This window comes from Phycomyces blakesleeanus (genome assembly GCF_001638985.1).
Source record: "Phycomyces blakesleeanus NRRL 1555(-) unplaced genomic scaffold PHYBLscaffold_24, whole genome shotgun sequence".
Classification (NCBI taxonomy): domain Eukaryota; kingdom Fungi; phylum Mucoromycota; class Mucoromycetes; order Mucorales; family Phycomycetaceae; genus Phycomyces; species Phycomyces blakesleeanus.
The window spans coordinates 626,171-644,947 of record NW_017265157.1 but is presented as its reverse complement, the minus strand read 5'-3'; the positions used below and the strand labels follow the sequence as shown (position 1 = coordinate 644,947).

General features: G+C 34.4%; 8 protein-coding genes across 8 annotated transcripts; 3 read left to right on the top strand and 5 right to left on the bottom strand.

Annotated features, from left to right (window-relative positions):
- Window positions 1-999: 999 nt before the first annotated feature.
- Window positions 1,000-2,126, bottom strand: PHYBLDRAFT_3537 (C2H2-type zinc finger transcription factor; the record flags this gene model as incomplete). Its single annotated transcript, XM_018440050.1, has 5 exons — window positions 1,000-1,143; window positions 1,221-1,632; window positions 1,744-1,810; window positions 1,885-1,964; window positions 2,056-2,126. Coding segments are annotated over 5 exons (774 nt in total), but the record flags the coding sequence as incomplete, so codon positions are not given.
- Window positions 2,127-2,610: 484 nt separating this feature from the next.
- Window positions 2,611-4,737, bottom strand: PHYBLDRAFT_63369 (hypothetical protein; the record flags this gene model as incomplete). Its single annotated transcript, XM_018441113.1, has 2 exons — window positions 2,611-4,293; window positions 4,330-4,737. 2 exons carry the CDS (start codon window positions 4,735-4,737, stop codon window positions 2,611-2,613), a joined length of 2,091 nt encoding a protein of 696 aa, XP_018286764.1.
- Window positions 4,738-7,552: 2,815 nt separating this feature from the next.
- Window positions 7,553-9,175, top strand: PHYBLDRAFT_150316 (carbohydrate-binding module family 13 protein; the record flags this gene model as incomplete). The annotated part of the gene is made up of 9 exons (XM_018432452.1): window positions 7,553-7,654; window positions 7,743-7,772; window positions 7,862-7,885; window positions 7,975-8,023; window positions 8,116-8,133; window positions 8,267-8,397; window positions 8,504-8,639; window positions 8,722-8,840; window positions 8,978-9,175. The coding sequence occupies 9 exons, from the start codon at window positions 7,553-7,555 to the stop codon at window positions 9,173-9,175; spliced, it is 807 nt and encodes a 268-aa protein (XP_018286763.1).
- Window positions 9,176-9,378: 203 nt separating this feature from the next.
- On the bottom strand, window positions 9,379-10,686 carry PHYBLDRAFT_173140 (hypothetical protein; the record flags this gene model as incomplete). Its single annotated transcript, XM_018436950.1, has 5 exons — window positions 9,379-9,539; window positions 9,667-9,848; window positions 9,947-10,160; window positions 10,307-10,552; window positions 10,677-10,686. 5 exons carry the CDS (start codon window positions 10,684-10,686, stop codon window positions 9,379-9,381), a joined length of 813 nt encoding a protein of 270 aa, XP_018286762.1.
- An 825-nt stretch (window positions 10,687-11,511) lies between these two features.
- Window positions 11,512-11,925, top strand: PHYBLDRAFT_19192 (hypothetical protein; the record flags this gene model as incomplete). The annotated part of the gene is made up of 2 exons (XM_018439699.1): window positions 11,512-11,721; window positions 11,860-11,925. Coding segments are annotated over 2 exons (276 nt in total), but the record flags the coding sequence as incomplete, so codon positions are not given.
- Window positions 11,926-12,044: 119 nt separating this feature from the next.
- PHYBLDRAFT_117274 (hypothetical protein) lies at window positions 12,045-12,326 on the bottom strand (the record flags this gene model as incomplete). The annotated part of the gene is made up of 1 exon (XM_018428572.1): window positions 12,045-12,326. A coding segment is annotated over one exon (282 nt), but the record flags the coding sequence as incomplete, so codon positions are not given.
- A 1,938-nt stretch (window positions 12,327-14,264) lies between these two features.
- Window positions 14,265-15,056, top strand: PHYBLDRAFT_150312 (hypothetical protein; the record flags this gene model as incomplete). The annotated part of the gene is made up of 1 exon (XM_018432451.1): window positions 14,265-15,056. One exon carries the CDS (start codon window positions 14,265-14,267, stop codon window positions 15,054-15,056), a length of 792 nt encoding a protein of 263 aa, XP_018286759.1.
- A 238-nt stretch (window positions 15,057-15,294) lies between these two features.
- PHYBLDRAFT_173136 (hypothetical protein) lies at window positions 15,295-18,750 on the bottom strand (the record flags this gene model as incomplete). Its single annotated transcript, XM_018436949.1, has 10 exons — window positions 15,295-15,311; window positions 15,609-15,761; window positions 15,983-15,987; window positions 16,278-16,378; window positions 16,663-16,706; window positions 16,830-16,869; window positions 17,020-17,042; window positions 17,369-17,385; window positions 17,630-17,655; window positions 18,580-18,750. The coding sequence occupies 10 exons, from the start codon at window positions 18,748-18,750 to the stop codon at window positions 15,295-15,297; spliced, it is 597 nt and encodes a 198-aa protein (XP_018286758.1).
- Window positions 18,751-18,777: the final 27 nt, after the last annotated feature.

Here is an 18,777-nt window from a genome sequence, read left to right as displayed (position 1 = left end):
CGTCGTTTACAAGAAATAAAGCAAGAGCCACACACACACACACACACACACACACACACACACTGAAAAATATACAAAAAAAAAGTTATTTATTTTATAATATTTGCATTTATTCCCTTTGTTATATATAAATATATAAAGAAACAAAAAATTCACAAAGTTGTTGTTTTTCAAAGATTTAAATCAAAAGCCATAAAAAGATCCTTTTTGTTGTTGTTGTTGTCGTTGTTGTGAGCAATAAAGATACGAAGAAAAAGGTGGTTTTGGTTGTGGTTGTGGCGGTGATGTTGTGTGTGTGTGTGCGTGGAAAGGGAGGGAAGAAAGAACCCGGACTCAGCCAAGTGATAAAACCACATTAAAGTTTCCAGTGTGAGGCCTTGAAAGTACATGAATCAAGTAGACAAAAAGAAAAAAAAAGAAAAAGAAAGAAAGAAAGAAAATAAAGAAAAAGTACCCCTTCTCCCTTAGACTTCCTTGAGTGGAACAGAATGGAGTGGAGTGTAAAGAAAAGAGGAAAGCAGATAAAGAAAGACTAGCATGCAAGCAAGCAAGCGAGCAAGCAAGCAGACAAGCAAGCAAGCAGACAAGCAGATAGGCAGATGTACTCCAACGAAACAAATCCTTTTTTTTCTTTTCTTTTCTCCCCTCTTGTTGTCGTTCGTTTTCTTATTGTTTGTTTGTTGTTTAGATGGGGACCTGTTTGCGGGCACGGCGACGGTTCACAAGGTTACTTTTGATGCCAATTCTTCTCTGGAAATCCTGTTGAATCTCAAGCTCCTTGATTCCACAGGCTGTGTTCTGAGCAGCAACTTCTTGGCCATCAGTGATCGTCAGGTTGGAACGTCTCTCTCTACGGTTCATTGGCTCTGGCTTGGCTTCTTCTTCTGCGCCTTCAATTGCCTTTACTGATTCTTCAGTAGGAGGAGTGTAGGCATGGTGCTGTTTAAAGAACTTCATGAATCGACGGTGACCAATGCGTGTGCCATTGGCAAGAACGAGTGCGTCTGACCCCTGTTGCTCAACTTGCTGCTGATCTGCCTCTGACAGGCTTTCTTCATCAAAAGGTCCAAAGTCATAAAATGCCAGCAATTGTTCTGGGTCTTCGGTATCATCATAAGCCATCTTACAATGTCCCTTGTCGTGCTATTATTATTTTTTGCACTTGTTAATCAGTATTCCTTCCTTCTTTCTTTTTTTTGCTTATTAATTTCTTTACTCACCATGTGTCCTCTGACAGCCTCGACACTCTTCCATTCCTTGCCACGTCCATTACAGTACAGGCAGATACCATTGTTGACCTTGGAAGCTAGGTAAACTACCAGTCCTTCTACATCTTTGAGGTACTCTTTGTCGGGCAAGAAGAATCCATGGTCCTTAAACATGTGACCAAGGTTGCTGTCAAAGTCCTTGCTGGTGTGGTTACAGAACATGCAGTCCAGAGCGGGATTCTGATTGGTCTTGGTGGTCATGTGAGTATCTTCATCCTCCATGTCAGAATGATCAGAAAACAGACGTCCTTCGTTCTGTACTCTTGCCAATGCACTAGCTCCCTGAAGAGCCTTTTGTTCAGCTTCCTGGTGCTTTCGGGACTGGACGTGGTTGTGGTATGAATTTTCGGAGCCGTATGATTTCCTTTTAGATTATCAAAGTAACCACAGCGTTTAGTTTAGTTTGGTTCAGTTCAGTCATTCAATTTATGCATTATTAATTAATGATTGATTGATTAAATCATTCGATACTCACTTGCAAGTAGGGCATTCGTAAATCAAGCCAGATCTCTCTTCCTCTTCACGACCAACAGCTTGTTGGGCTAAAATAATAAAAATAAATAAGAAAAAAGAAACTAATTGCAACAAGAGAATGTTAATTACTCATCAAACTTACCAAGAACTTTCTGAGCAAATTGCTCGGCATCGACCGGAACAAGTTCAGCGATCTTACGCTTAAGATTATATTTGTGCCAGCTTTAAAATAATAATATTAATAAAGTTATATTTAGTATTGTTGCAGAATTAAAGAAAATGCTAATATTAATAAGATTATTAATAAGCTTACTCGGTACGGTAATGAGCTCTCTGTCTTTCAGAAGTAGGAAAAGCAACTTGACATGCTAAACAGGTATATACAGTGCTCTTGGGTACAATCACCTCTCTGGTAGGTGTAGTTTGTTGTTGTTGTTGTTGAATGGTCGACATGATTCCGTAATAAAGAGGCGATGTAGTTAATAAGAATAATAATAATATATTATTTTTATTATTTATAAGCTATTGTTCAATAAATCCATTTTTATACTCGCTTTATTTTATTTTATTAGACACAAAGTCACACATGTCCGCAGCAAAAGTTCGAAACTTTTTTTTTTAGTCAGATTTTTGAGTGTAAGTCTAAATTCTTGGTAAGCCGCAGTAAAAAAAAAATGTTATATAGTGTATTTTTATTAAAATCAGGAATTTTAGGATTTGTGTCAATTTTTTCATTTAAAACACCGATAACAAAAACCAGTATTAAATGTCCGCTAGTTTTTGAAAAAAAACTAAAATATTGAAACTTATACATAGGCACAGCATTTTATTTTATAAATTATAAATTTTTATTTTTTTTTATTTTTTTTTAATCATGGATGCCAATGCTGCGGTGAGATTTACTGATTCTTGAGGTGAATTTCTTCACCTCAGCATCAGCATCCTTAGCATCCAAAAACTTGCTGTAAGCTTCAATATATCTCCAAGTCTTTTTATAAAATCTCCTGATCATGGAAGGAGAACCAGCCACAGGAGAGGCACTGTCCAAGAAAGACGGGAGATTCTTTTCTAACGACTTGAAAGAATAATCGCAGTTTAGGCGAGCCACACGTTTGGCTGCGCCCCAGTAACGCTCGATCCAATTGCATTCACAATGGAACTTGGGGTACAGCTCAAATATGTGACCCGCCTCTTCCACCACCTCTTGAATAGTTGTCTTCTGTCCAGAAAAGTCGGGCTGAGAGGCCAAGAGGTGGCGGGCACAGCAACAGTGGTTCTTTGCTCCTTCTCCATTGCAGTCCATTCTCCATCTTCTAGAAAGATTGGATGGATTCAGTTCCATCCACAGTCCACGCTCCTGAAGGATCCGCTGGACGCCAACAAACTGTCTCTTCTCCACCGGCCCCTTTCCTTTCCTTCCAGCTTCAAAGACTGTCTCATAAAACGATTGAGGGATGATACGTCCATCCCTCAAAAACGTTGTATCTTTGAAAATGAACTTGTCATTTTCAGAAACGACCTTTGGCTTTAGAACCATGCGGGTGGCAACCAAGGCATCTGTGGCATATGCTTTGTGGTTGCTGCTTTGGTCGAAAATAAAGACACCGGTGCATCCCTCGTGCAAGCTTTCGAACAGAGGGATAGCATGGTTCTTCAGCTGGTCAAGCATGTCTTCGCTTGTCCAGTAACCGTCATATGCTGCCCCAACATTAAATATTCTGCGGGAGACCCATCCCTTCACTCGCATAGTGCCATGACAAGCACACTGGAACTCGCTGACCATCAGAGATCTTCCCTGACCTTTTTTGCGGATGTGGCTTTCACCTTCCTCAAGCCACATGTCCACCTTTCCATCATGGGCATAAAAGGTGGACTCGTCATGGGTCACCATAACCAGCTTCTTCTGGTTCTCCAAAAGAAGAGGGGTCACCTCAATTTCTTCATCTTCCCCAGTAAAGTCTGACATACATTGTTTGTATCCCATCATTCGCGTTGCCCAAGCATGGCGATACTGAACAACGTCTTGTCTTTCGTGTCCATCGTAATATACGTCCTGGTTGTTCTTGCGGTGGACGTACCCCCAATCTCTCATGCATTTCCATGCTGTGCTTATGGCCACGTTGCCTTTTACACCAAGGCATGATGGAAAAAGCATTTCATCGAGATACTTTTTCAAATCCACAACAGTTCGTCTTTCTGCTTTTTGAGCACGAAGCCAAACGATTGCTTTCTTTTTAAGGTCTTCATCGTCTACAATTGAAGACCGCTTGGCATGCTTACCCTGTTGATGTTCAGAAATTTTGCCAAACTGAAGAAATTCTTTGGCCCAACCGCGGACAGCCTCTCCACGGTACTTGGAAGGTGTTGTCCAAAAAATCTCTGCTGCTTTTTCAGATGCCTTGATATTCTTGCAATTGTTCAAGAGGCGTCGGAAATACTCTTTCACAACAATGTGTTTGCTTACTTCAAACAAAGCAAACTTGCCCAACTCGCTATCTGAACTGACTGGAGGCTTTATCATCTCAGAGATTTTCTCATAAGCTTCACGAATCTCTTCAAGTTCCTCATCTTTTGATTGCTTGTATACAGTTAATGCTTCTGTTACAGGCGAAACTGGTGCAACAGGAACCGAGAGACCGAAATCAGCAAGCGTTCTGACCTTCTTGTCTTTATTTGCCTCAAGCTCTTCTTTCATTTTTCTCTTGTTGCGCATAATCGATGATCTCGAGTCTCCTCTGTAGATTCCACGCAAATTTTTTCCTGCGTCTGGTCTCCATGTCAGAAAGCTATTATAGTACGCAGCAATCATCGTATCCGTATCTAAATCCAAGAGCTCCCAGTCGTACTCTTCTACAGGTTGATCTTCAACAGGTTCCTTTTCTCCAGCTTCCTTTTCTGTATGAATAGTAATAATTGGAGACTTGGCGCAGAATTTTCCGCCCTCTCTTCGAGCCATTTTAGAAGTAAGGATAGAGCGAGCGTTTTTACGACCCATTTTTAAGAATTTGTTTTGGTAAAAGTAAAAGAAGTGTTTTCAGGGCAGTCTTGATAGACAGCTGTCACATCCAAAAACGTGGTTTATACTCCGCATGTTACACGTAATTACTAATTTAGGATATATAATTCTCTACATCTGCCTTGAGATGCCATCAGAGGTGTGGATTCAAGTCTCAATATTTCTCTTCCCCTGCTATTAAATTGGAACACCGCACTTTTTCAAAAGTCAAAAACTTTGTCGGAAATGTCACTACAAACAAGCTGCTCGCACAGTTCTTTTCATAAACACTTTCTCCGTGTCCATGAGCGACGGTTTTTTTGTATTGACATTTCCGACAAAGTTTTTGCCTTTTGAAAAAAATATCGGAGTCCAATAATTCTTCCTGATTATAAGAAAAATACACTATAAGAAAAAAGTGGTGTGACGAATGTTTTGGCTTTGGTTTTATGCACCAATAATGTCCAGTTAAATCATCACTTTTTATTCATATTTATGTCAGGAATAAAATAAAATAATTAAATTAAAATACACCTTTTTGGGTCTTCAAATTTATTACAGTCTACTTGAGATTGAGACGATGTTTTTTTTTTGGACAAACAAAAATGAAAACGAGATTCTTCTAAAAGGTACTAATTGGCTAGTAATAATTAATAACAACAAAGAAACATTGATTGCATCAAAGTTCTATTTAAGCTTTAAAGGCTGTTTTAAGATTTTCTTCAAAGACTTTTTTTTAATGGCCATAAATTATTTTGAGCCAATCATTTACGTGAATTTAAACTCAGGACATTCTCACGATTAATTAAAAGCTATAAGAGACGGTTGAACTCCCCTAGTAAAATTAAAATGACAAGTTCATGCCAGGTGGACACGACTTCATTGTCGGATCAACCGATATCAATGGTGAACTTACACGACTGATCTTATTCACTGTTGTTTCTTGTATCGCTCATTACAGCAAGCTTAGTATTAGCTACATAGCTGTAGAAATGACCCAAGGTAGTTTAAATAGCTTTCTTTCTTTTTTTATTTATTTATTTAATTGCTCTTTAATAAAATTGTCTTTTTATTACCCGTATTCACTATCTTGTCATTGAGTTGGGCATTTACCCTACATAATCATCCCAATATATACAGTCATTTCAAGAAAGTAAAGGTGACAAAGAATTGCTGCGCAACCTGTAGCTCTCGTATAGGTACAAGGCCTTTTTTTTGCTTGTTTCTACTTTGTTCAAACATGCAAAATTTCCTGGTTAAAGCAGAAACCAGAATATTGGAACATTTGTTTTTTTTTGCTGTTGTGTACAAAGACTATAATAGGGGGTTTCACCAGCTTTGGATGTTGACTGTTGGATATAGCGGTAGTTTAAGCACCAGCCAATAATAATAAGTATCGAAAAAAGACTGGTGAAACCCCCTAATGACCCTTGGTTGATATGTTTTCTCATATACGTCAAAATTCATATGTACAATATGCTTGATTAGAGTACCCATAAATATAGCGCCTATGCCCAAATTCCTCACAAGTAAGTTAGACTTCTATAATTTGGTATCAAGATAACTACTTTTATATAGATTAATTATGTTTTATTTTTGACTTTGCTTCTATATGAACTTCGCCATCAATCGTACATAAAGTACAAAATTTACAAAATTTCGGCAAAGTCACGACATCTAGAGTATCGAACTATTTTTTTAGATGCTTGGATGCTCGTTTTTCATTTTTTGAAGATTCGTTACAGCCAATAATTTTTCGAATTAAACTACCGCTATATCCAACAGTCAACATTCAAAGCTGGTGAAACCCCCTAATATTGAATTTGCATTATTGTGTATTCTGATTTTATAAAAGAAAATCAATCTTCCTTCTCTTATTGGTGGTCTAACCTATGTGGAAAATCCATAGCCAGTATTTGTTCCCATTAAGCAATTGGATTACTTTATATTTCTTCCTTCCTTTCAGCACATCATGGTGACCTTATTATATCATAAGGACACCAGACACCAACACACCCTCAAACAAATGATAAAAAATATCTTTTGACCCATGTGGTACAAAATTGGGAATAACGATTGAAATTACAAAGATGCCTAAATAAATATAGATACTGTTGGAAAGAGACTGGATTCTTTACCCTAAAGAAGTCTTTATGCAAACACATATGCGTACATATAGATATTCACTTACTTGTTTTTTTATTTGTTTTTTTAGCTTTTAACCATTCCACTATATAATAGCCGGCTTAAAGTCTCTTACAGGATCCTAGACTAATGATACTAAAATGGTCAATTGAGTTTGATCAATTTAATTATTCATATTTTTCTTTACCAGACACAAGGAAAAACGGATGAAAGTTGTGGTACCATACTTAAAATGAAAAAAAAAATGACAAGAGCCATTTTATGTACTTTACAAAAAGTTCATATTTCCACCCTTTTTTTTTTCTAATGATAACCTTGGAATCTGGCTACTATATCAAATACTACAAAAGATAGAACAATAAATAGCAGTGGTATTAATATCACTCTTAGTCGCAGTTATGGAACCTTGAAAGTTATGTCATTGAATATTTAAATACATATATATATATATGAGAATTAGGCGGAGAGCAGCAAAAGTAGAAAATCGGGACAGCAAATATATATATAGTAGATATATATATATATATGATGTTCAATTGTTGAAACAAATCTTGTGCTTGTTACTGTCACACCTTTTTATTTTATTTTATTTTATTTTATTTTCTTTAATCGAGCTCTTCCAAGAAAGCATTTCAAAAGGAATCATTATCATTAGTTTTTGAAATAAATCATGAGCTTGAGTCCACCTGTCAACAAATTCCCCAGCGGATTCTTTTTTATTCGCTGCAAAGCCCAGCCAATGGCCGTAGATGTTAATGGTGGAAGCATGACAGTAAGAAAGAATGTTGGGAGAGACCATCTTGACAGAGAACAAAAGAAAAAGAAAAGCAATAACAAAGCTAACAAAAAAAATCGAGTAGAATGATGCAACAATTATTATCTGGCCTCAGGTAAAGCAAACCCAAATTATGAGTATATATATATATATATATATATATATATATGTACGCATATTATTAACCTCAACAAGCGCCTATAGAAACTAGTCGACAGTATCAACCAAGTAAGACTCTTAAGATGAAATCACGCAGTTTGCCTGTGTATATTTGTTGGACAAAGAAAGAGAATATAATGTATTGAAAATTATTGTAGCTTTGGATGCATGAAGATGGCTTTATCATCAATAAAAAGTCAGGTCTTGGTAAGAGATGTTGAATATTTTCAAAGCAAAACAAAACAAAAAAAACAAAATGGAATTGTGCTTTGATACCTATAGATCTCATCTGTTGTTAGTCTTGGATATTCGTGGAGGTAAGGGAAAAATCCCCCAATAGAATTGATTTATTTTGAAAAAAAAAGAGAGAAAAAGAGGTTGAATATTTTAGAGAGTTGTTTTTTTTTGTTTCGATTAATTAACTATTATATATATTGTATATATGATTAGGTGAACTCAAGAAAGACAAGCTAGTGATTCAATACTCTCGTAAGCCTGGATTGGCACAAAACCAACGTTGGTCCTATGATGACGGATTCATATTTCCAACTGCTGCCCCTCATCTTGTATTGGATATCAAGGTATGATTTTAGTCTATACAAAACAAAGAAATTGAATATATTCTAAATGGTACTCTTGGGTATACAAATATATTAATATGAATATTTGTCAACTTTTATTAATAAGGGTGGAGACTATAAAGAAACCAGTGGAATATATCTAAATGAAAAAGATACCACTATCCCTACTCAGAGATGGCTGATTGAACCCTTTGAAACCCCAAAATCCAAAGAGGAATTGGCTTTACTAAGACCCTCTCCTTGTAAGAATTACTCTGTCTTACAGACTTCAATTGCATTATAACCCCCAACACTCCCTCTTTTTTTTTGGTTTATCCTACAAAGTATTGCACACTAATAGCTTCCCTCGCCCAGAAGAATTGTTTGGATTTTACCGCTCATTCTACCGTGAGCATCGTACAGACATGACTATGGAACAAATAGCCGGTGCAATTGCTTTTAAGGTAAATTATCTCTCTCTCTTTTTTTTTATATAAAACACACATACAAATGCCAATTAGTCAATCAGATAGTTAATCAATATATATATCTATTATACTTTACTAATCGCTTTAATGCATGTATATATGTTTACTATTAGGCAATTAAAGATTATGTTGAACTTCAAAAACAAAACAATGAATCAATCACCAACGATGATGCAAGACAAGCACTCAACAAGCTTGTGGCAGAAGAGATTGTTAGTAATGCGGAAGCTGTCGACAATAAGAGAAAATTGCTTCAGATTGCTGAACAGGCTGCCGTAAATTATTATGTTAGGGAATACGATGTGTGCTAATATATATATATATATATTTCTTTTTCTTTAATAAGAATTTTGTTAAAGCAAATATTTTTGAGAAAAAAAAAGGAATAAAATGAATATTGATTGGAGACAATATATAATGGTGTGTACAAATGATGGTATGTTAATAGGGGAAAGTGTGGAATAAATATTTTTGTATGTAAGTGTGAGTTTGTATATATGTATGGGTTGGGTATCTATGGCATTTCACCTGCTGCCATTCTCAGCTCTCTCTCCCATTCTTCCATTTCACCGAATTCTTCTTTTTTGGTTTCAATGACCTTCGCATTGGTGGCAGCTACGTCGACATTTGGACTAATTTCATCAATCTTCACTTCAGCCTTTGACACCTTATTATCTATGATATAAAATCAAATAAACAAAGAAGTTAAATTCACTAGATCAATTTTTTTTGCTGATAGTGATATTGATATTGATACAGGTAGAGGGACTTGGTCTTGATTATCAAATATTATATTTCCTACCTTTCGTCTGTTTCTTCTCAATTGGTTCATGATCGTCTTCTTCGTCTGTTCCAGCGAAATCAAACAATACATCGTCATCTATTTTGGAAGCTGTCTTGGTTTCCAGTGGTGTATCTAGCACTGTTTGCTTTACCAAGGTGACACGATAAAAATAGTTTTTCCAGAACATTGGTTCAGATATCCTACATAAATAATAATAATAAGAAAAAGGGCACCACAATCAAACAATCAGACAATTAATTGATTGATTAATTTATACTTCAAAAAAAGATCAACTTACTGTTGAGGTACCAAGAGGAATCGCATTTTCTCTAGTCCTGGGTCATTCTTGAGAGCTGCAACTGCACTTTGGCGATAGGCTGCCATGTCAAATTGAAAGCTGGTACCTTCTGGAGGAGCAAGCAAAAAGTTTCGTTGGTCAGCAGAAAGTGCAATGATATGCTTCTTCATTTCTTCTTCATAGACACCATAACCTTCCCACGGGGTTACTGGTTCTAAAATATGTATATAAATTGATTGATTGATTGATTAATTATTTATTATGTTTTATTTAAAGGAAAAAAAAGTGCCCTTTTATTTGTTTATTTATTTCATCTCTCTATCCCTCAAAAAGCATATGATCTACACAAAGTCACTTTACCAGTCTTGTGGGTTGTCTGTCGGTCAAATGTCTTGTTTTTGATAAAAGCATCCCGCTCTGACTCTAGTGCATCTGGTAACTGAATAATCTTTGAAGGAAGTTCGCGTGCGTGCTGCTGAACCGTCTGGGTAAAATCAGTGAATCGTTTCAGAGTTCCAGGAAATGCCTGGGAGGTTTGCTTTTGAAAGGTTTGAGAGAACGCACTGAAACTAGAAGCGACACCAGAAAAGAGACGTGTATTGGATTCTTAATAAAAAAAAATTGACACAAATTAAAATAAAATAAACAAGGTGTTATTACTGTCATGGCTATTATGGTAGTTATTGAAGCAAGGTAGACTAGAATGCAATAAAATTCAGGATTTTATTACCTTGAGACATTTTGAATTAGAACAGAGAGGTAGAATGAGTGAAAGAGAAAGAGATGAGGGGTTTTCTTTTCTTTTCTTTTCCATTTTCATTTTGTGTTGCTCGAGTACCGAAATTGATTCATAATTGTGGAAACCAAAAAGATCTTCCAATAGTAGGCGCTTAAATGATGACATCAAATATGGAAATGCAGAGGCACACTGATGAACAATGCAATAAAAATATAATACAATATTATATGTATATATACAATTATTATTATTATTATTTTTTTTAAAAAAAAAAGAGAAAAATATCAAAGAGGTAGTCTAGTGTGTGGGCCTGCAATCAATCAAGATAAACCCCTTCAAACAAGAAAACAAAAAAAAAAACAAAAATACAAGCCGACAACCAAATAAGCAGTAGCAAATATATGGCTATCGTTAAATAATATTATTGTTTTTGCCAAGACAAAAAAGCAACAATCAACATGCAACAACACAGCCCAAGTTTGGCACACTCGGAATAACCACGTGGCTTGTGTAAAGAAGTCAGAGAGGTGTATATCTTTCTCTCTGCCGTTATTGAATAGCTTGGCATCTTAATCTCTTTAACATGCTCGTCATTATCCTTATACTTTTACTTATTATTATTTGTAAGTAAAACTTATACTACAAACAAATAGCCCAACTTTATAGTTTGCATTCTACACTTTATACACAGAGCAGAAATATAATATGCTATGTTAATGTGAATAAATCTCATTCTAAATTTTGCACAGTACTATGGGCATTGCGTAATCCCATCAAAAGCGCAGCAAACAAACTTGCTGATCAAACAAATCGACTACTTGGATACCATTTACTACCTACTACAATTGGATCCTTTGAAAATGACATTGAAGATGGTCTCACAAGCTCACAATTCGATCTCGAAGCCAACCTTGAAGAGAACGACAACCGGGCTGGTTTGAAAGACAAGGAAGAGATCTTGAAGATTATGAAGAAGAACAATGTATCCTTTGATGAAGCACGATTAATTCGCCAAAAACGTCTTTTGCGTAAGAATGTAAGTTTACAAGATAATCCCCAATATGTGTGTGTGTATGTGTGTGTGTGTTTAGTGATTATTGTCATTATTTGCTATTATAAATTATTAATATCAACATATTCTTTATATTGTATGTGTGTGTTTACTTTTTAAAAGGGCATTGATCCTGATACTGGACTTCCACTGGATCCCAAGTTTGTCTCTTTTGGTTCTTCCCAATAAATCATTAAAAATAATTAAATAATTAAATAAATAAAGGAAGAGGAACAAAGTCAATCTGTTTTGATTATACATCTATAATGATCGTAGCAATTTCTAATTATGTATTGGTATTTGTGATATTACAATTTTGCAGAAGGAGAGTTCTTCAAAATGGTTTGGAGCTTTCCAGAGTCCAAAGCAGACTTCAATGCATCATAACCACCAATATGTTTCTGGTTCACAAAAATGTTAGGCACCGTCTTTTGACTGGTGAGTTCTTGGAGTGCTTGTTGAATAGAAGGTCCTTCAGGGTGATCGTTCAGTTCGAGTGCCTTGTAGTCAACGTCGAGATCATCAAATATATCCTTGGCACGGGTACAATAAGGGCAATAGCTCTTGCTAAAGATCTGTACAGTTTTATGCACGCAAATATATTACATATATATATATATATGTGTGTGTGTGTGTGTGTGTGTGGTTAGACATGCTTACAAATCTGTTTTTTCTTTCTTTCTTTCAAATAGACTGTTGTCCACAAAGCTCTTACCATAACCGTATTCTCAGAAATGGCCTTCTTTACAGTCTGCATAATGGTTTGACTAATGGCTGCCATGATCGCTCTTAGTAAGAATGAAGAAAATTAATGAAATGAAACGAAATCAAAGAGAGAAAGATTAAAAAAAAAGTCGGTAATTTAAAAAAAATTGTACCTAAAAAAAAAAAAAAAAAAAAAAAAGTTAAATGAAATTTAAAGGGACAAAGGAAAAAAAAAATTGGTAAATGAATTTCTTTATTTTATTTTTTATCCCTCAATATTTAAACCGTTTTAAGTAATCACAAGAAGTTTCTTCTTGTTGCTGCTACTATCGTTTGTTTTTTTTTGGCGTTATTGTTAAAGATAAGATTGAAAATATTGTACAGCGACTGATTTGTTTTAAGATGTGAAAAGTATACACAGCTCATCTCCGCTTTATCATGTAGAAAAAGATATCGAAAATGTCGCCGCCAGTACAGTCAAAGATGATCAATTTTGTCTTGTGGATTCAAGCAAATAAAATAAATATATATATAGCTAACTAGCTAGCTAGGGAATCAAACGCTACTATAAAACTATTAATTGATTTATTGAGTCTTCTACTTCATTATCGATAGATATCTACTCTTTAATCAATTACAGTGTTTGAACTTGAGTTTGAGACATATTGGATTCCCTTTTAGACTGACATGCTTATATGCTCTCTACTTGTTGAACCTCATTGTCTTTTTTTTTTGTATTATTCTCAGCGTGGTTTCAGTCCTTGCACCTGATTCTGACTATTACATAAAATGCATAGAGTTCCACATAAATACCTAAAGGCATATACCACCCACGATTGTTTGCCTTTTTATGCTTCTATTTCTTCTTTAACTTGTTTAAAATTTCATAAACTTTTCTCTCTCTAAATACTGTTTGGTCTAAGTGTGTTATGATAATAAAAGTAAAAGTAAAAAAAAAAAGAGGTGTATTTGATGTTGTGGAAAAGCGAGAGATTAAAGTATGTGTCAAGGATCACAAGGCATGTCAGGTTAACCAATGATATTTGCTCATAACTAAAGACAGCAAAATGCAAAAGAAAAAAAGTACGAATTTCATTTAGAATCTTTTTATTTGTTTGTTTGTATGGAACTATCGATAGGCCCAGACTTATTAAAAGCCTCCAATTAGAACAAAAGATAAAAGTACATTAATTTGATTTTGTTTTGAGTGTTATATGAGTTATATGGTGTCTTTGGCTTTTGTCTTGTGGCTTCGTTTAGAATCTTTGTGGTCTCAATTTGTGAGGTGGTTTTACCTTAAGAAAAGAAGTATAGATTTGGCTAAATTTATCTCGAAAAAGTGTCTTGATAAAATCCTAGCTTGTCTCAATCTCGAGTAAAAACACTATAGCAATAATAAAAATAATGCTGTTGCTGATGGTGATGACAATGACACTCCTTTTCTGTTTATGTCACAGTATAAGCACCTCAGATAACTCGAGAAAACCAAGCTATTGGATATCCATTTATTTATTGTGTAATAAATCTACTCCTTGCCAACACTACACTTCACTATATTACACTACAAATACAAATACTACTTCCGCCTTTCTTCAAAAAAATAAATAAAAAGAATTGCTCAAAACTTTTAAATATTTGAGCTTGTCTTCTGATAGTAGAAGAAACAAACAAACAAATAAGCAAACAAACAAATGGAGATTATCCTAGTCTAGTCCAATCCAATAATATATATAGACCAATTAAAACCTTTTATTCTTCTCCTTCTTCATATTCCTCCTATTTTTACTCCTACTTCCACTTCTCTTTTACATCTATCAAGCAATATGACAGATAGTTCAGTCTCACTGTTAATCCCCACAGTTTATCCTAGTTCAGGTACAGATCTAAATCAATCTACAAAGAGCTGTCGAATCTGTGGTGATGACGAGGAGGAATCTGACACTGAAAGACTCTACCAGACGAATCCTCTGATTCGACCATGCATGTGTAAAGGAACGATGATGTACGTTCATGTCGAGTGCCTTGAGAAATGGCGCCAAGTGTCACCTCGTAAACAGTCTTGGGTGTCATGTGACTACTGTGGATATGAGTATTCTACTAGCAGACCATTTTATGCGTCAATAGTTGGATCCGTGTGGCTAGTAAGAGTCTTATCCGTGGTGTTGGTCCTTTTGTTGATCCTGGGCATGTCTTATGCGTCAATGGCTGTCGATGTCTGGGCTCTTGGACATCCCATCAGGCCAGACGATCCTTCCTGGGTTGAGTTCCACGGTCCAAGTTGGCACGGTTTGGACAGAATATACTGCCTTTCGGGAGTGATTGTTGTTTCTGTGCTGGGTATGATATTCCTTATTGTCAGAGGAGGGTGCAGAGGTCGATGCTTAGATAACTGCGACTGTCAATCCTCGGGATGCTTCTGGTTAGGTGTACCGGATTGTGGAGGAGATGGCGAAGGGGTAATTGTAGCTTTGATATTTTATGCGATTCTATTGGCTATGATGGTGATTGTGGTTGGTCTCTTTGGTATCATGATTGGTGCGTATGTATTTGTAAGGACTGGTGTAGAAGGGTTGTCTAATAGAATCAAGGAAAGAATTCTCGAGGTTCATGCATGATGCCTGTATGTCTATGTCTATGTCTATGTCTAGGTCTATGTCCAAGTGTGTATTGGTTAATTGAATGTTATAGTGTAAGCTTGTTTGTAGCCTGTGTATTAATAATCTAGACTAGGATTTTATCTATTGGTAGTTTCTCCTGATGTAAAATATTGCTTCCAATTAATGCTTGGTAGGGGAATGGATATAAATATTTATTTAAATTAATTAATTAATCGATCAATTGATTGGTTGATATCTAATCGACTTGGAAAACTAAATGTGGATTTATGGATATATATATATATATAATACGATATTCATGCTCTTGTGAAATAGGTACCAAGTTCCAAGTTACACCAAAAGAAATGTGCATAAGCTTTGTGCCATGTATTACTAATTCTTAATAATTTACTGGTATTTATAACATATATAATATCCAACCCATTGTGTTAACAAATACACTTCAGAATTACTATTATTATTCTCTTTTTTTTTTTAAAAAAAAAAAGGAAATAATTGAGATTGATATTTTCAACAGAAAGTCGACCAATACCTAATAGTAATAATTACCATTAATATCATCATCATCATCATCATCATCAATACCATCATCATAATCATGTGGTTTGCTTAAATATATGTGCATTAACTTTATTTTATCTTGTTCTCGGTTATCCTTTAGATTCCTGTGTTCAAGATGTCTTTTGTCTCGATTTCCTTGTACTCGAATTAAATAGAATTAGCGTATAATGTGACTAGGTAATGTTGTTCCTGATTAACAAATATAGTTTGTTATTCCTTCTTCTTCTTTGAATACCTTTTATGGTGTTTTTGATATTGTTGGGCTCATATATATATATAGGTGTGTGTGTATTTTATTATTAATACCACGTTTCTAGTAGATAATTCATAAATATATGTATGGATAGAGACCTGTTATTTACTTTTCCTTTTTTTGAAAAAAAAATATTACTAGTAGTAGTAATCAATTTATTTTATACGTGACTATAGAAATAGATTAAAATGTTCTTTTATTTATTTATTTATTTATATTTATATTATTTCAGTTTCCTTGGAAACCTACAATTGTAATTCACTTTATTACTAAAAATGAGTTTCAAAAACAAGATCACCTTGACATTGAATTGATGTTGCAGCACAATGACCCATTGACGCCAATAAATAATAATATAATATAAATAAACCCGGGACAACTTTGGTTATAATTCAGGCACTTACTCAGTCTCTTTATCACACCACACTTGTTCTAATATTACTACCTTTACTATAATAATCCTTAATTCTGTCGAATGATTTATGCAGCTGTAATATATCTCTGTCTAAGTAACTTATAAATAAATAACAAAGGGAGTACAAAATCACATTAAGAGCAACTCCAGCAGTCTCTTTTCAGAAAAAAAAATATTTAAAAACTATTAGGGGCACATCCAGTTGCGATCAACTATTTTTTTTCATTTATTAAAAGAATATAGCCTCAAAGGGCAATTTCAACATAAAAGATAGTAAGGTGGTGGTAGTTATAGTAGCCGTTGGCTGCTGCCTCTTCCTCAAAATACCAAATGCACCTAGGCAGTTAAAATATTACTACTTGACTCGCTCTTACTACTAGAGTGCATATATCTGTATCTGATATCTTGAAAACATATCCTCTTGAAATTATCTATATATCTTTTGCTCATATGCCTCTATTAACTAGAAATATAAAATGTTTGTTGGCTAGTAACTCAAATGTCCTTTCTCGAAATAGTGTTTTTGAATTAGGTATATTACCTCCTACGAGTACCTTATATGTCAAAAGGTCTGCAACAAACTGTCACATATTACTGTAAACAGTAAAAGAAGAAATTTATTGTCAACCGGGTTTTATTGGTAGACTACAGCCAAGTAAACGCCCATTGCTTCTATTGTTTTTCTTTCCTTCTTTCTTCTTCTTCTTCTTCTTTTAAGGTTTGAATTTTACTGGCAAGAATTTAAAGTGACAATCTTAAAAAAAAACAAAAAAAACTTTAAAAATCATGAAATATTTCTGAAATGTCAAGGATATGGTCTAAAATCTAAAAGATCTTGAAACCTTTTTAAGTTTAAAGATTTGCTTTTCCTTTAATGAACTTGGAGGAGTTTATCTAATACCCTTTGGTTTCACTACTTTACTTTGACATTTTTTTTGTATATAAATGATATGTGAATGTGAGCGTAGATTTGAATTTGTATTTGGATTTTGATCTAGACGTGGGTGTGAGCGTAGATCCTTGAATTGTCAATTAAAGTATACATCATAGTTACTCATTCTTACGACATTTTTCTTTTACCTTTTGTTTCCGAGCTCCTACAATAATGGTAAGAAAAGTAAACATGAATAAATTCCAAAGAGATTTATATATTTTTGTTCTATCAAACATACTCTTTTACAAATAATAGTAATATGATGGTAGTATAGTGTTGTGAAGCGTGTGCTTAATTCTCCATAGAAAAAGTAATAATAGTAATAGCCCTGCTTTACTATTTCAACGTCTATATACTATGTAATAATTTTGTATTACAAACCATTGAAAAGTATTGTTGTCCTTGACCCTATCTTGAAATTTATATTGATCAGCTATTCAAAGGCAATATTTATTTACATTATTAAAATATATATATCCTGTTATCATCATCGTTAAAAATCATTTAAAGAATTGTTTTTATTTTATTCGATTTTATTCTATTCTTCTCTTGTCAAATACTGAAATAGATATATAAAGGAGCTCTAATATTTAAGCTTTCTTTTTCTTCTTTTCTTTGGTACTGTATTAAATATCTCCGTTTATCTTTACGCTGAACTGGATTTTTAAGTTGAGTATTGAATTCTCAAAAGGTAAGTTTTTTTTTGTTGAATTATCATTATAATAATCTGCAATTGACTTCTTCCATTCAACCTCTTCCTTGAATACTATTATGCGTTTAATGTATAAAAAAACATCTCATATATTTTGCTTCTTTCTTTTTTCCCACATCTTTTATATGAAAATATGGATACAGTATGTATATGAATGCCCACTCTAAAAATAAAGTATTAAAATACAAAGTCTATTTATTGCCAAGATATTATATACTTTGCAAAATAAGCAATATTAATACAAATATAAAATACTCAAAAATGATCAACACGTTGGATTCTGCTTATAGCCCCATATTTTTTTTTGCTATAAATGAAAAAAAGGGATATAATCTTGGGTTTCAAAAGACATGCAAGCTTATATAGGATTGGAATCTGCTAAGCCTTTGTACAACAGATTATCGTCTCTATGGATACGGACATCTGATTTATCATTAAACACAAAAACAGTTTCTTAGGCACACGCGACTTCTATTTTTGTCAGCTTACGACCTTTTTTTTCTTTTTTTTTTCTTCTTCCCGAAATCAATATTACTCTGAGCTAATTCTTTTTCATCTTCTTCTAAAAAAAAAGTATGTACGTGCGCGTGGGTTTTTGCGTTCTTGAGTGTGTGTGTGTTCGCGTTTGTGCTTGTGCAAACTTACAAGCGCGCAAATGTGCAAATGTGCAAGTGTGCAAGTGTTGCAAGTGTGTACGTCCTTGAACGAGTTATCTACGTCATACGCAACGTGGGTGTAAGCATATCTGTATTTAAAGTACGACATGACATCATACCACTCCACACATATAATGGCCCTTTCATGGGTCTCATCCATGATATATAAAAAAAAAATAAAACAAAA